At 36.4% G+C, this 16,279-nt stretch overlaps 1 protein-coding gene across 1 annotated transcript in view; it reads right to left on the minus strand.

Moving 5' to 3' along the window:
• Positions 1–3,296: 3,296 nt before the first annotated feature.
• MUC19 (mucin 19, oligomeric) overlaps positions 3,297–16,279 on the minus strand; it is a 151,205-nt gene continuing 138,222 nt past the window's right edge. Inside the window, 15 exon segments of the mRNA XM_012638394.1 lie at positions 3,297–3,480; positions 4,487–4,595; positions 5,222–5,257; positions 6,258–6,372; positions 7,702–7,739; positions 8,067–8,229; positions 8,318–8,349; positions 10,138–10,167; positions 11,664–11,711; positions 11,875–11,928; positions 12,229–12,279; positions 12,743–12,796; positions 13,529–13,582; positions 14,038–14,079; positions 14,519–14,572. Coding sequence (XP_012493848.1) covers positions 3,297–3,480; positions 4,487–4,595; positions 5,222–5,257; positions 6,258–6,372; positions 7,702–7,739; positions 8,067–8,229; positions 8,318–8,349; positions 10,138–10,167; positions 11,664–11,711; positions 11,875–11,928; positions 12,229–12,279; positions 12,743–12,796; positions 13,529–13,582; positions 14,038–14,079; positions 14,519–14,572 — 1,064 coding nt within the window.

Consider the following 16,279-nt stretch of genomic DNA (forward strand, 5'->3'; position numbering starts at 1 on the left):
AGGGAGTTCTTTTTTTGTTGTTTTTGTTTTTTTCTCACTTTAAATCAAAAGCTAATGTAGGGAGTTCTTAGACCAAGTTGGGACAACAAGACTCAGAAGAGGGAAATGACATTGTGGGATGTGATCCTCTTTAGCAGAGGCAACCCCCTAAGGCTGACAGCTGAAAGCAACCTCTAGCAGCACTCTCAATGGCTGGGGAATAAATATTTTATTTTTGAAAGGGAATCTGGGTGGTGCATCACAGTATCCCTTACAACAAACTTAATCTGATGATGACTCAAATTGCAGCTGTTTTTCTGGATGTTTCTTTTACTAAATTGAACAATATGGACCCTAGAACTTTTTTGAAAATATTGTCTCCCTGCTTTCTGATCTACTAAATTAGCCTGAGGACAAAGTTCAAAAACCTGTATTTTATAAAGATCCCCAATAATTATTCTATAGACAGTACATAGACCCTCATTTTGGAATCGTTGATCATGCTTCCATAGGCAGTTATAGCTCTATAATTCTGGCCAATGGGATGCTGGTGGAAGTATATATACAACTTCTGAGTCTTTTCCTTAAGGGAAGAAGCATACACTCCCCTTCTCTCATTCCTCTTTCCTGGTGGCTGGAATAAAAAGGAGATGGTAGGGGATAGTGGAAACTGTCATTGGCCATCCAGATGGAAGATAGGATATGTATGTTGAGGACGGTAAAGCAACAAGATAGAAGATGACAGGCACAGCCAGACCTGTTCTGGATCACCTACCCAGTGTTATGCATGAGAGAGAAATAAACTTCTTTTTTGAGTCATTGTTTGGGGTTTTTGCAATCAGTTTAACTCTTAATAATACATAGATAGTGGGTCCTGACCTCCAAAGTGAAGGCCATGCTGTTGCACTTTGTTCACCTACTCTAGGAAATAGACCCACAGCATTTTGGAAACACCCAGAATACTTCATGGATGTCTTTTTAGGTCCATTCACTGGATGATCTAAGACCTGCTAACTCTAGAGGGACTTAGACCAAAAAAAAAAAAAAAAATAGCAGTTCAGACTATGAAAGTTTCTGTAAAAGCTGCCTCAATTTTCAACTCATAATCTGTGCTGATCCGGTGGTTCTAGAATAACCTGTAGCAAAAAAAAATAAAACTTAATGGAGCCAATGATGAGTTCTAATATGATCATAGCAATAGAGGCTTCAGGGGGCTGGGAGCAAGACCACACCACCTTCTGAAGAAGCTATTCTGCTTTCAACAAATACTAGCTTTCTGGCAATACTTCAGTAATAGGTGACCATGAACTAAAGCACCTCACCCTGGACTTGACATCAGCTTATCTATACAGCTATGAAGTTAGGCATTCCTAGCAGCAATCTATCCTCGATCAGAAGTCATATATACAGGAGAGTCCATTTGGGTCTTAAAGGCACAAGTCGGATCCATGATACGGTTTCTTAATGCCCACAATGTGCTACCACCTATCTGGCTGCCACATTTCTCTGGATATATGCCATGTTCTTGGTGGAGGGAATCACTTATGACCATTTGACACAGGATAAAAAGACTCCAAGCTGGATTACTGACAGCCCTGGTATCAGTGAAAAGTGTACTATGTAGCATTGCAGTCTGTTAGGAGTGGCTATGGAAAACAGCTGTAAGGGAAGTCTCTTTGATCATTGTGCTTGGTAGATGGTTGGCCTGAAGTCAGGATTTACCCTGATTTCTGAGAAGTAGCAGATAATTTGTGTAAATAGCCAAGGACATGAGAAAAATTGGAGAATGCTGAGAAAAGGGAAATTATATGAGTAATCCAGAGTAGATCCATGCATGAACATAAGTGGATGCTTACCAGAGTTTCCCTAACAGGGATTTTGATGGGAGAATCAGGCAATAAACAATATGAGTTAACTTCAGTCATCAGTTCGTGGACATAAGTCTTCTTCCCTATCCTTACACAGTAAGGGCTAAAATGTAGGTATATTATTGACTTTATGACCTACCAATCTCCGACATCAAAGGTATTGAAAAACCCCTATAACCTCACCCATTGTATTCAAGGATTCCAACCCCTCATAATTTTGCCAATTGACCAACTCTTATGTGTATTAAGAAGAAAAACCTGGAACCAGTGACAGACATGGAAGAACATCAAAGGCCTTATCATCTACCTTTTGGTACAATTATCAGCATACTAAAATACTAATTTTCTTCCCCACCTTTAGATATACAATGTTTGACAGTTAAACTTACCACTAGTCTAAGCAATATAGAAAGGTGAGGAATAGTACATAAATGGGTTGTGATAAATTGGGTTTACCTTCAAGTTGGAAAGGGGATAAGAGTGTTAATTGTACACATTTTACCTCTGTAAATGTTATCTAAGGCACATTTGGATATATATGTATAGTAATATGTATGTGAGACAGCAAAGCAGTAGAATGTACTAAAGATGACAGTCATAATGTTAGTTGACCTCAACTTCTGGCTAACTACTTCCCTGGTATACTAAATGCAAACAGAGGAGGTTATAGAAAGAATGATATTTAGTCTAATCTTCCTGAGTTTGTGGTACCTAGAGAATATTCAAGGAGAAATGTTAAATTCAAAGTTGTATCAATGTGTCTGGAGCTCAGAGAAGAGTTTGGGGTTGGTGATACATCAACACCTACTTGGTTGATGAAATCGGCCAAGGAGTGAGTGAGTAAAATGAGAAGAGGAACAGGATGCCATTGGAAAACTAAAACTTAAAGGATTGGCAAAAGTAAAGCTGTCCACCAGATGTAGGAGCACTAACTTAAAATGTCACAAACAATGAGGAAAAACATTTCAAGAAAGGAAGAGTAGAAATGATGTCCAGCCCTAGAGATAGAAACATAAGGAGGTCACCGGTGCGCTAGCGGAGGGAGTTGTGGGAGGATGAAAGCAGAGATGTAACTGGCATAGAGAAGCGGGAAAAGAGAACAAAGACTATATTTTCAATAAGTGAAGGGAAGGAATGAAACAATATAATGGTCTTAAGGAACTGAAGGGTAGAACAAAAGTATATTGGAGAGTCGTGATGTGACTCAGTTTCTCCTTGATTTGCAGAATTGTTATAATAAATACACATGCTCACTTGTTGCTTGCAAAGTTATATTTATTTTTCATATTCTGTCAACATATTATGAGAATACAATGCCTCATACTGGGAACTCATTTTTTTTTTTGAGTGAGATACAAATATTTAGTTATTCTCACTATTTAATGACTGTTTTTGTTCACTCACAAAATAAATACCTGGCCTGTTAGAACTGGGAAGGTAATGTTAGCATTAACTGTACACTGAGGTTGTAGATTGGTGGCACATGTCTAAACAAGAACAGGTTGTGGTGTGCCTGTATCTGTAAGGTATTGTACTGCCATCAGGGCAGTCAAGAATAATGTCTCTGAACTCATAGTTTTCTTCTCGGCAGCAAAGGCATGAATTTTCCAACTGAAAGGTATCATAATTGTACCTAAAAGAAAAAAAATTCAGTAATAAATATTTTTAGAATGTCCTTTGAAATAAGACGACATCGGTGCTCAAACTCTAATTGGTTAAGTGACTTAGCAAACTTTCCAACCAATTTATTCTTTTCCTAGACCTTGTACTACCCCCTCACTGTAAACTTCTGACATAGATCAATGATAATTGGTACATAAGACCAAAAGAAATAAGAAATCCTAAAATAAAAATCTATAATCTCAGAGTATTATAGTGCAATAAAGTACACAAGGTAAATTTTTAAATATATAATTTCATAGCAATTATCTATATTAATCTATATGCAAAAGTGTATATAAAGGAAAACATCTAAAATTCAAGTTTAAAAACAATTTGAGGGCCAGGCACGGTGGCTCACACCTGTAATCCTAGCACTCTGGGAGGCCGAGGCGGGCGGATTGCTCAAGCTCAGGAGTTCGAGACCAGCCTGAGCAAGAGTGAGACCCTGGCTCTACTAAAAAATAGAAAGAAATGATCTGGACAACTAAAAATATATATATAAAAATTAGCCGGGCATGGTGGCACGTGCCTGTAGTCCCACCTACTCGGGAGGCTGAGGCAGAAGGATCGCTTGAGCCCAGGAGTTTGAGGTTGCTGTGAGCTAGGCTGATGCCACGGCACTCTAGCCCAGGCAACAGAGCAAGACACTTTCTCAAAAAAAAAAAAAAAAAAAAAAATTTGAGAAATGCACTTCCTTGGTTAAGTACATTCTGTAGTCACTGCATGAAGATGAACACATTTGCCACAAATGTATTGTTAGACATATTCAGAAAACTACTTCAGAATGACTCATCACTATTTAAAACGTGTATTTTAATTCTCAGATCTTAAGAGATATATTTCGTTAAGCCCTGATCATAAAGCAGCATTTGCTCTCACATAAAAATTTCTCCATGTAATGATTTAAGAGCTTAATTTCCCCCCCACATACAAGGTTACGAAGTTAATGCATAGTACAAATTCAGAGAAAAACTCACGTGACAGTCTTTTTGCATTCCCCTATGCATCTTGCCATCTTAACTCTTTTGTTGCAACCATTGTAGTGAACAGTCACATTTATAGGTGAAGATCTGCAATCACTCGTACCTAAAACAAAATGGGTAAGAGTCAGAAGTGAGGTTTTAACATTAACAATTGCTAAGCTTCAATTTTCTTAACCATAAAGAATAGCAACTACTTCACAATGTTATTGAGGGGATTAACTATCTCGGCACCCAGCACAAGGTGGCTAGTTAATACTCACATGGTGTCTTGTTAGTGCTATTATTACTATCACAGGTGAAGGAGAGGGGAAGGGCAAAGTAGGAAGAAGGGACAAAGTGGAAGAAAAGGGAAAACAGAGGAAGATGGATTATTTTTTACATCTATTTTTCTCACTGCTGATCATCCTTATGATCTGATACAACAACTTACAACACAACTTGCTGAGATCAGAAGAGCAAGCTAACTTTTTCCATAAAAATTAATTTTTTTCCTTGTAAACATCACTGGTTTTTACTGGAAAGAATGCTACAATCAACATTAATAAATAACCATAATATGTTATAAACAAATATCAATTGGTAGTTTATATATATATAGGTTAGATTACCTGTTGTGTTAAAAATGCAGGAGACATTATTTTACTGATTCTGTCATTTTGTTTTAGAGACACATTGAATTTCTATCAACAGCTTACATTTCCTCTCTATATGGAGCTCAACTTTACTTACATGTATAGCAACACTTTCCTGAATCATAGATTCTATCTTCCTGTAGGGGTAAGAGAAAAGAAAGACTAGAAAATTTCTCCCAACTTTTTCTATAAATAATATAGCATTTCTTAATTTATTGAAATAGCATCACAAAAGGGGAAATAAAACATGAATAATCTGATCTCCGATCCAGTAAGCAGAGGTGGGAAAGCAATGCGATGACCTGAGTTATAAAAATGAAACTGAGTATTTAGACTGACAATGGGTAGAAAAGGAAAACAATATTTAAAACTAAATTATTTGTAAGGACAAAATGTGATAAATTATTCCTCACATATTAATTGAAAAATACTTCACCAGTACTATTACTACTAGACACTATATGCTTCTCACAGTTAGGGTCTGTACCTTTTACTTTTGAAATGCTGATAGGCTTAAAATTATAACAAAATAAAAGCTTGATATTGAAATCCAGTATTGGAATTCTAAAATAAAATTTTATATTATCAATTATATTTTCAGAAAGAACTGAATTTAAATTTCAACCTCTCTTTATAATTTAAACTTAACCATTCATTAATATTAAAACCTCATTATATTTGGGAGGCACAGAAATGAAGGAAAACTGGCACAAAGAGATCTAAACAGCACATATTTATGTTATTATATGGTAAATTTGTATTTTTATAGACAGTGATTAACCTGATTCCATGAGCTATTGGGAAAAAAAGTTGGTGGGATTTTTTTGTTTGTGTAACAAAGATAGCAAAATGCCTTCTATAATAACGTCTTCTAGAATAGCACCAAATTAATTGTTATAGAACCTGAAAAATATGAGGCTTTCTTGGTATGAAAAATATACTTAACAATAAAAGGTGGACATATCTGAAATCCTCTGCCTCTGGATGAAATAAATTTGTTTAAAAAGCTATGGAATCTATTAGAGATCTATGTGTTGGTGAGACACAAACTTTTTCAAATAAGAAAGAAGACAGGTTGGGTTTGTGTTCAACATGAGAAGTGAATCTTGTTGTTGATTAGTTAAGAAGGTGACTTACTTCTGCACACCAGGTCTGCTTTGGGCAGTTCTGGACCACTGCACTGAGGCCAGTGTTATTGCAGTAGTAGGAGACACATGGGTTGCTGGGGTCCTCAAATGAAGCACCAATCTAGTAGAAGGGGGAGAAAAAATAATTTTTTGCCTTGTCTTCTTTTTTGAGGTGGACAAAAAAACTAGTAAAAAAAAAATTCAAATTCACACTTAGTGGCTTTCCAGAGGCACTTTCTACCATCGGGTTAACAGTTAAGAAAGCCACCTACTTCCGTGAATAAACCAAAGTTCTTCAATGAGAACACAGAATATGTTAAGATTCTCAATCCTCAACTTAAGATTCACCAACATTTACTCTATTATATTTTCAGGACTTTTTTAAGAACAGTTATTTGATCAAGCAGTTTACCAACTGTTATGTTCTAAGCTTAAAGGAAAACAAATAAGAAATCTAAGTGGGGAAAAAAGTGGCACAAAATAGATTTTTCAGATTAGAACAAATGGCAAGTATTAACAAGATGTCTTCTATTTATGCTTTTGTTCCTATACTTTTAAGTCTCTCTAGATTGCTCTATAATTAGTTCATGTTCAATATTAAAACAAAAGTTTGAGAAGCCATCAGGGCCTCAGACCACAAGATGAACTTTCTGATAAACTGAAATTTTACTATTTCAACTATTTTGCGTATAAACAATTAGAGGAAATCTTTCCTTTTGTTCCTGAAATATTATCATATATAGGTTCAAGTCAGATCAACTTTGGAAACTAAAAATTAATTTCCAAAGAAGCCCATGTGGAAATAAAAGGATTATGAAAGTAAAACCCTCACAGGCTGTTTTATCTATTTCCCTAACATACCATATATATTTTTAGATTTTTAAATCAATGTGTGGTATCAGCAGTTCAAATGTGTTAATATCAATTTGAGAATAATCTGATTTTCATGACTTCCTGATACTTTTTCTAAAAAGTTAAATTACTGTCCAAAATGCCAAATCAGTTGTCAAAATCTAGCCTTGAATATACTGTGTTGTTGTATCCACATAATGGAGTTCTAGTCCTTTGGGTTTTCATATTTGATCTCTGACAGTTTGGCCATCTGATCTTTCTGGTTATAATTACAGTTTAACTCTGTTCATTGATTTGAATGTTACAAAGTATGTCTTCTCCATCTGGCAAGGCCCATGGGAAATTTTGTTCAGAAGGTCCACTGCTGAGTAGTTAATGATCAAGTTCTATATTTTCCCCCTTTGAAGAGGGGCATGGTGAGTGTTAAATTTTGATGTTCCTTTGGAAATGGATATGGGGAAAAAAATAAACAGACTCCAATCCATCATTACTATATTTTCTTTCCACATTATAAGCTGAAAGTCCCTTAGTGTAGTCACCCATTACATTTATTCATATAATTTAACAAAGACATTTTAATGAAGAAAAAAAATCTTACCTCATAGTCAATATTGTTAAATGAACATGTTCTTGGTTCTGAAAATTAAATACATCATTTTATAAATAAAAATTATGTTTATTTTAGAATAAAACAAATTGTAGATAAGATCACAACTACCAATTATATTTCTCCTCATAATCTCCCTTTAATCTACTGATTATTATATTCATAACTGTTAATTCTGGGTATACCCCATTTTGAAGATGGTAAGTTTTAAGAATGCAGGTAACTAGTTCTGTTTTATTTATTATTAATACACCTGTCTAGTATTGTGTTTGACAAATATTAACTCAAAAAATCTCTTGAATATGTGAATAAATAACGAACAGATTCAATGCAAATAACATATTATGAATACACACCACAGTATCCGATTTGACAGCAAGTATCATTAGATTCGAACTTTACAAGCTTCTCTCCAGTGTTGCATGTGGGTGGAGAAGGGCACTCCTTAGGTTTGCAGTCTACAGTCTTTGCAGCAGTACAGGTACATCTGTGGCAATTGCTAGTCCACGTGTCTCCAGGCTACACATACAAACCAAGTTTAGACCTCTATTCAAATAAAAGAATGAGGAAGATTTTGGATTAAAGTCGAGCTAAACTGTATACTTACAGTTTTCTCTTCTCCCAGTGGACCATGACAAACTGTTAAAATGAAATGATAAATGGTAATTAAATTGGGCAAAATATAACCATCTGTTATTTATAGATAACCACCAGGTGGCTAATACTGTAATTGGCAGTAGGATTTCAGAGTCATAGAATTATGGAGGATTATAGGGTGCCTTAAGGTGGATAAATCACATCTGCTTCAAGCAAACTGTTCCTAACAAGCATATCCTATTTTTATAATCCCCTCAAAGGATAATTATTAATTTCTCCTGGCAGTGGTCGATAAATCTTACGGCTACTAATTGACTTACTGTTTTACAGTCTGACTTCTGTTTCCACAATCCTACAAATTACCAAGATTTCATAATTACCAGACCCATGGGTTCTTTCTCAGTTTAAATTCCTTGCCATAGTTGACATTATTAATTCTCACCTTCTTGAAAAATGTTTTGCTTTCTTCAGATTGAACACTATGAAGCTCCTGTCTTTACTAGTAGCTCTTCTTACTCCTCGTTTTGTGTCTATTCTTCCTTCCATCTCCACAATGTCTACGGTAACATCAAGTGGATGGCTCTCAAACTTCTAGCTCAAGTCCAGACCTCTCTCATGAGCTATTGACCTAGTTCTCTCTACCTAATAAATAGCATCCCGGCAGATCGATAAGAACCTCAAACCATCTGTGCACACAATAGACTGTATCATCTTGCCCGGAAAACCAGCTTCTCTTCTAAACTGGCTTCCTCCTGTTAAGGACAGAACTATTCTTTCAACATTCAAGCTGAAAACTTAGGACCCATTCGATTCCTTCCATCACTTGGCATATACTACCAAATCCTGTATCTTCACCTCACTTTAATCCCTTTCTTTCCTTGTTCTACTTGCTACAATACTACTGCAAGATCTTATCTTTGATCTAGCATACTCTACTGGCTTTTTAAAGGGATTACTCTGACACAGAGCTCTTCCTGATTCAATCAATTCTCTACAAAATAGGTAAAAGAATTTTTCTAAAGTCTAATTCTTATCTCATTACTGCTTTGATTAAAAACTCTTGGTGGCACCTTAATCTTATAAAATAAACACCTTGATCTAGCATTTAACTTCTAAGGTCTCCCATATTGTGACAGAAACTCACCTTTCTCAACTTTGTCTCACTTCTTTCATTTACCTGGCCCTGAACTAATCTACATATTGTTCTTAAACTCCAATTCTGTAATGAAATACCTGGGGATTCCTTGAAAATATACGATATGTGATATATAACATGTACTCTCTATATAATAGTTTATATTTTTTACTGTGAAATTTATTTTCTGCCTGATATAAAAATTGTCTTTGTGTTTGAAAGTCTCCCTTCTCCCACTATGAATGAGTTTTTTACTAATGTTTTTCCATGTGCTGCAAAGCATATCACATTGTCTTGAGAATAGTAGGAACTCAAAGTTTTCTAAAATTACTGAACTCTGGATAACATGAATTTTTATAGTTACAGTTAAGCCCTCAAAAAAGCTGGAATTATCAAGTTTTAAAAATGTTCACTATAAAGTGGCAATATTTTGATCAAGATAATTACATGAAACGGTAGGTAAACTTTATTTTGATCTAAGTAACCAGGTATATTTATTTGGTTTGGCTTCATCTGTAAATGTAAAAACAGATGGTTACTCCCAATTGATTTGGTGAATAAGAGCTAAATTCATCTACTTCAAGTTCTCCTGTAACATTTCCACGTCTAGTGAGTTTTGTTCACATGACCTCTGAAATTTGATTTTCAAGAAGAACCATTAATGCAGAATGATTCTGAAGTGGTGGCGTTCTTACCTGGAGCTGGTGGAAGTGATACTAGACATTCTGGGTAAAAAAGGGAAACTCATGTTAGTCTCTGAGGTTACTGCAGTAATGATGGGGCTAGTTATCTAATTCATTATTCTATTGCTGGAAATAGTTGGTTCCATAGCTAGTCTTACAAACAGACACATTCCCATCCATCTCCCCTTTTTGCTCCTGATTGCATTTGAAATTCTACCATTAGAGAGTATGTCCTTTTGTACTTGAAATTTTAATGGGAAGGAGATATGAAAATCAAAGGGAAAAAGGAGAAAACATCAAGGTAAACTCTTCAAAATTTTCTTGGAAGACAGTTTAATGAATAGAACGATAAAATAGATAACCAAACAAGAAAAAAGATAATTCAGATATAGGATGAAATAAGTACTATTAATTGTCTGTTTTTGATCCTTTAAGAACTTTTTTCTTCTTTTTATCTTCTTGAAGTACTTCAATTTTCTTCTATCTCCACCCCCATCAAATGCTTTAAACTGGGCATAAGCATTCTTCTGAGCCTTCACACATCATATATTTTTGGTTAACCCAATAATCCACTCACAAATTTCAGAACTGCTAAAAATCAAATATTTTTATTCTACCTACCAAGAAAAAAGCTGGCCTAGGAGTAACAATATTTTAAAAGAACTTAAAATTTCTACATGTTTAGAAAAAGTGACCAAATATTAATAACAGGTATAAAAATATAGATAAAAAGGAGTTATAGGTTTGAAATTTGGGGGATCAAATGTCTCTAACTCCTTACCAAGGGAGGATACACTAGTTCCTAATTATGAATGCTTAGCAGAAACCAGCAATAGGAGAGAGAAGTGATCAGTTAGGCATAAATACAGCAGAAAATCTTCCCTTACCAGAAATACAAGAGTTCACTGGAGATATTTTTAAGGGGAGCCGTAAAGAACAATCTCCTAATCTCCACACTGCTACCAGAATAATTTCTCTAAAACAACTATCTGATCATTATTATTCTCTTGATAGAATTCTTAAGGAGATCTCATTTACTATAAGGATAAAGTCTCATTTAAGTTTGGTTCTTCATGAACTTTACTTACCTTTCCAATCCCATTTCCTCCCTCAACCTCATAGTCATTGCCAACACCTGGTTGATTCCTGAACTCTCACCTGTGGTCTCATGTCTTTGTCTGTTCCAAGGCAGTTTGGCAGGAATTCCCTCCCCACCTCAGCCAATGTTAAACTCAATCGTCTCCTTTCTGATGCTCTCACTCAACACTACCAACTGATAAGCAGAAACGAACACTCCACTCTCACCCCACCCCCTGGGACAACACATGTTTCAGGGTTATCATTAAATACGTAGTAATGATAATATCTGTGCCCATAATCTCTCCCCCTGATACACACACACAAAATATAAAATGGAGAATGCTGTACCTTAACTGATGTGTTTGCTATTAATGTCTCTGACACAGTCTGGCACATACAAGATAAAGAAATGTTAGTTGAAATAATAACAAAGAAATTAGGGCTTTTTCCATACTGACCTGTTTTATTTTCAGTTTCTTGATCCCCTGTTGTCACTACAGTGGTTTCTAGGGGAAAATAAGAGGACGGTATTGAGATTTTATTAGAATAACATGCACATATCAAGTCTGTGTGTGCACGCATGCACAGATGACAGCACACATTCATGTTCAAGGAGAGCATCGTGTGGAATAGACAAGTCATCAGGTTCATTTGGGCATTTCATTTTACCTGGCTGGGATACATGTGGGCTTGTTGTGACTCCTGCCGCAACTGCGGTGGAACCTGCAAGAAGAAATGTAAAAGACTGCAGGACTTGCCCCCCTCACCATCCCCTTCTCACAATTCAAAAGCCAGCTGAATAAGTCTTTAGAGCAGGGAGCTCCAGTGAAAGCTTAAACCAAAAACTCCCAGGGAAGAAAGGTATCCCCAGTGGAACAGCAAAGTCATGTCCCCCTCAAAAGGTGAAGGGTGTCTTCCTTTTCCCCTCTCTCTGTTCCTCTCCCCTTCCTCCTCTCCTTTCCTACCATCCCTTTCCCCCTAACTCAGCTCCTATGTGTAATCAAAGCCACCCTGATCATTCACCTGTTTGCACTCCAGTTCCAGAGATTTCTTTGACTCCTGTGGAAGCAGTAACTGCTACAAAACGAACACAAGTGGTGAGAGTAGAGGGACCTAGAGAAGCTAGAGCTTAACTTCATTAAAACACTTTTAAATTTATCTTTAAAAAATTGACAGATAAAACTATTCGATACATGATTTTTAAGATACATTGTGAAATGAGTAAATTCTAGCCAACTAACATATGGCATTACCTCACTTATTATTTTTGTGGTGAGAACACACTCTTAGCATTTTGCAAGAATACTATATATAAACTAGTTACAGTCATGTTATATAATAGATCTCTTGAACTTATTCCTCCTAACTAAAATTTTGTATCCTTTGACCAAAATCTCCCCAAGCCCACCCCCTACACACAAACCACTCCAGCCCCTGGTAACTACCATTCTATTCTCTACTTCTATGTGAACTGCAGATAAGCTATCCTGTCCTGAGATGCCACGAAAAAAAATTCATTTATTATTATTTGACTTACCTGTGGTGGAAATTCCAGGAGCAATGGTTGTTTCAGATGCTTCATTAGTGGTACCTAAAATGAGCAAGGGAAGAGCAATAAACTGTTTCTGGTTTGAGAAGAGCATGTCCCCTGAGACACCTCCCCATGGACCAAGAGTGTCAAAGCACCTGGAGCATACCAATGCATCTACTAACACCAAGCTCATGCCGCTGCCATTGAAACATTAAGAGGTTCTATCTTAGCAACTTCTTGCTCACAGAGGTGAACTGAATGTTTTCCTATGACCCTGATAAAGTTTTCACTTCTGAGTCCCCCTTCTCTAAGTGACAAGTGCTTTTCTCACACTTAACTGTTTTACTTCACATAACTTGGTTTCCTTGTTCTCCTGTATTAGTTCGGAGGTTGCAGGAATAGAAGTTATAAGATAGAGAAAACGAGAAAATATCTGTGATGGCCAAGATTTCAGCCTCGCCTCTCTCCTCTAACCCCAGAAACCCAGAACAAAAAGATAACTTTAAATGTCCAGAAAAGATAAATTCTCTAATGAGATTCTATCCCATTTCCTGGGCCTCTATCTTTATCCTCAATATCCCCCTATGTTGAAGCAACAGTAGGAGTCATTAATGAGAAACCAACAGATTTAAACCACTGACACTCATTTACACCTAAGAAAGGCAAAGGAGAATGAGGTAGGTACAACATAGCTGCTGTAGCTATGCTGACGCGACAGCAATCAGTTCCAAAAGAGGGATCTTATTTTTCTAGTCTTAGACACGTAGCGTTACTTACTAAATATTTATTTACCTGTGCTGGAAACTCCAGAAATAGCTGTTGTGCCAGAGGCTGTGCCATTGGTGCCTGTAATAAGAGGGAAGGATAAGTCTCACCAAGTTTTTCTCATCTTAAGAAAAATATGGTATTGTCAAATTCTCCTGTTTGTCTGAAGCAATAGAAAACAATTTGACATATTTTCTTGCACCAAATGTTAGGCCTGGCATGTTTTCCAATGTACTTTCATGATTGCATGTTCACGAAAATATGAGGGAGAAAAGTCACAATTGCCTCATAGATCTCAATTCTCTAGATCTAGAATCATCTAGACTGATTACTAAATTAGAGAAGGTTTTTCTTATATGCATATGATTTACTTCCAGTAAAGTTTTCTAGAGTAAATGTAATAAGAGGGAGAAGTTTCTCCAGGGGAAGAAAACCAGAAAAACAAACTGACTAAACTTGTGATCAAGGGTTAGGCATCTTAATCAAAGCCTTATTTAGCAAAACTACTTGCATCTATTCTAGTAACCTCTACTGACCTTCTTGGCTGCTGGTGACTCCCGTTGATCCTGTAGTGTTGTCTGACAAAACAGGGAGTAAAGAAATGATGTGTCTAGAGAATTATATCTATAATATGTCCTTTAGGAAAAACTGGAGAGTTAATCTAGGTTCACCTTATGATCTGCTATTAAAGGAAAAGCAACCACTTCTTAGCCATATTCATTTTCAAAGTCTGAGCAATCGCTGAGAAAGGTATGGAACTATGTGAAGCGAACTATCATTGAAAATCTATATATAGTAAAAGCAAATGGAAAAATTAAGAATCAAAAATCCTGTAAAACTTACCTAATGCCATTTTTGCTTCAGTGGTTCCAACTCCTTTCAAAGTTGTAGCCTCTATGAGAGCAAAGAAGGAAAATTGAGAAGATGGAGAGTTTGTTAATATGCAAATGATATGGCAGTATATGACCCTGTCCCTACAGCCATTTAAAGGAGTATTCCTTTTACTACCTGACTTACCTGTTCTGAAACCTCCAGGTGAAGCTGTAGTTCCAGAGCCTGTCCCAGTGGAACCTGGGATAGGAGAGAGAAGAAAGAGGGAGCAATGTCTTTCTTATTGAATAGGGATCATGACTTAGGACAAATCCATATGTTTCTGTGAAACAATGGATTTTTTATTCCAGGAGGTGAAATAAACATGCTTTTCCCTATTCTTTTATGTTCTTGTGGTAAGCTGCATCTTCTGGGATCCCTTTCCAGAGTTAGTGTCATGGAGACAGAAGCATTCCCACTCCTTACCTTTTTCAATTCCCCAAGCTCACCTGCTTGATTTCCAGGCAGTTGGCTTCCTGGAATTACGCTGGTGACTCCTGAAGGTTAAAAAATGGAAAGAATTTTGAATCTTGATATTTTAATTCTTTCAAGTTTCCCTCTTCTCCTTTCAAAGTTGTATAACTATGAGGCTAGAGTCCCTGAAAAATGAAACGTTCAAAAAACTACAAGTTCCCAGTAAATTCTGGCTGATACTGTTTGAGATTCTGAATTTCTAAATTAGAGGCAATGTGGTCTCCTGGTCATAGTGTGGTACATTCCAGTGCTCCCATACTCTGAGTTATGCTAAGTCAAACACATTGGCAATTGCTGAACCCAAACTGCTCCCCTTTCCAGGTTCCTTTATCCACTCTTTATAGATACTGGTGAACCCAAGAATTCTGTTTTCTCATTCTACATGATTATACTACATAAATTTATCGGCATCCATAGTTTCAAATATCATTTGTGAGAAAATGACTGACAAATCTCTAACTCCAGTTTTGGCTTCTCTTCTGGGCTCTAGTCACCCTCATCAGCTCTGCTGGGCACAACTACCTGGAAACCTGAAAGCAATTCAAACTCAAGCTATCAGAATGTGATCTCAATACATCTATCAATTAGCATTTTTTCACTCCAGTATATTCCCAAACATAGTGGATGGCACCATCATGCATCCACCCAAGCACCCATGCCATGAACTAGGACTCATCCAAACTTCTTCCTCTCCTTCATCCTCTCAACCACATTAGTTGATTCTAACTGGCCAACAACACTCCTGCCCCTGCTACCCCATGTGACTGCCTTATTTCAGTATCTAGTCATCTGTCACTTTAAGCAGACTCCAAACTAGACAACATGCCTCCACCAACCCTTCTTACTCTCCTTCATATCAATCTTCTTTCTACCTTGTGACTAATTAATCCAATTTGGGCATGGCAATCAACCTACCTAAAACCTTGCAATTGCTCCTCATTGCCCATAGAATCAAGTTTTAAATTTTTTATGTTATAACTAAGCCCTATATTATAATATTCTCATTATAGAATACAGAATTGTGGAGTTGATCTCCTTCTTCCCCTTCATTTTAAAACATTTCTGTCTTAACTTTGCCATCTCAAAGCTCCAAAAAACCTCCTAGTATCCTCTCTTGCAATGCTTTCCCAACATCTGGGTCGTATTCCACAAGCACACTGTGTTACAGTTACCTGAACATTCCAGGCTATTTTACATCCCCATCCTTTTAAATATAATAGATAAAATATTCTTTTCCTTGAATAAATTAAAAATTTCTATGTAAGATTCCCCCCACCCCAAATGTCTTAATTTTATTTCAGTCATCTTCATTTATCTGGGTTGGAAACTTCTTGGTTACTGGTGACTTTACCTGATATAAGAGTAGTGCCTGCAAAGACAAGTATGGAAATATTTTACCTAAAAAGACTCCTGTCTCCATTGAAGTATTTACTT

This window comes from Propithecus coquereli, unplaced genomic scaffold (assembly GCF_000956105.1).
Source record: "Propithecus coquereli isolate 6110/MARCELLA unplaced genomic scaffold, Pcoq_1.0 Scaffold13, whole genome shotgun sequence".
Taxonomy (NCBI): domain Eukaryota; kingdom Metazoa; phylum Chordata; class Mammalia; order Primates; family Indriidae; genus Propithecus; species Propithecus coquereli.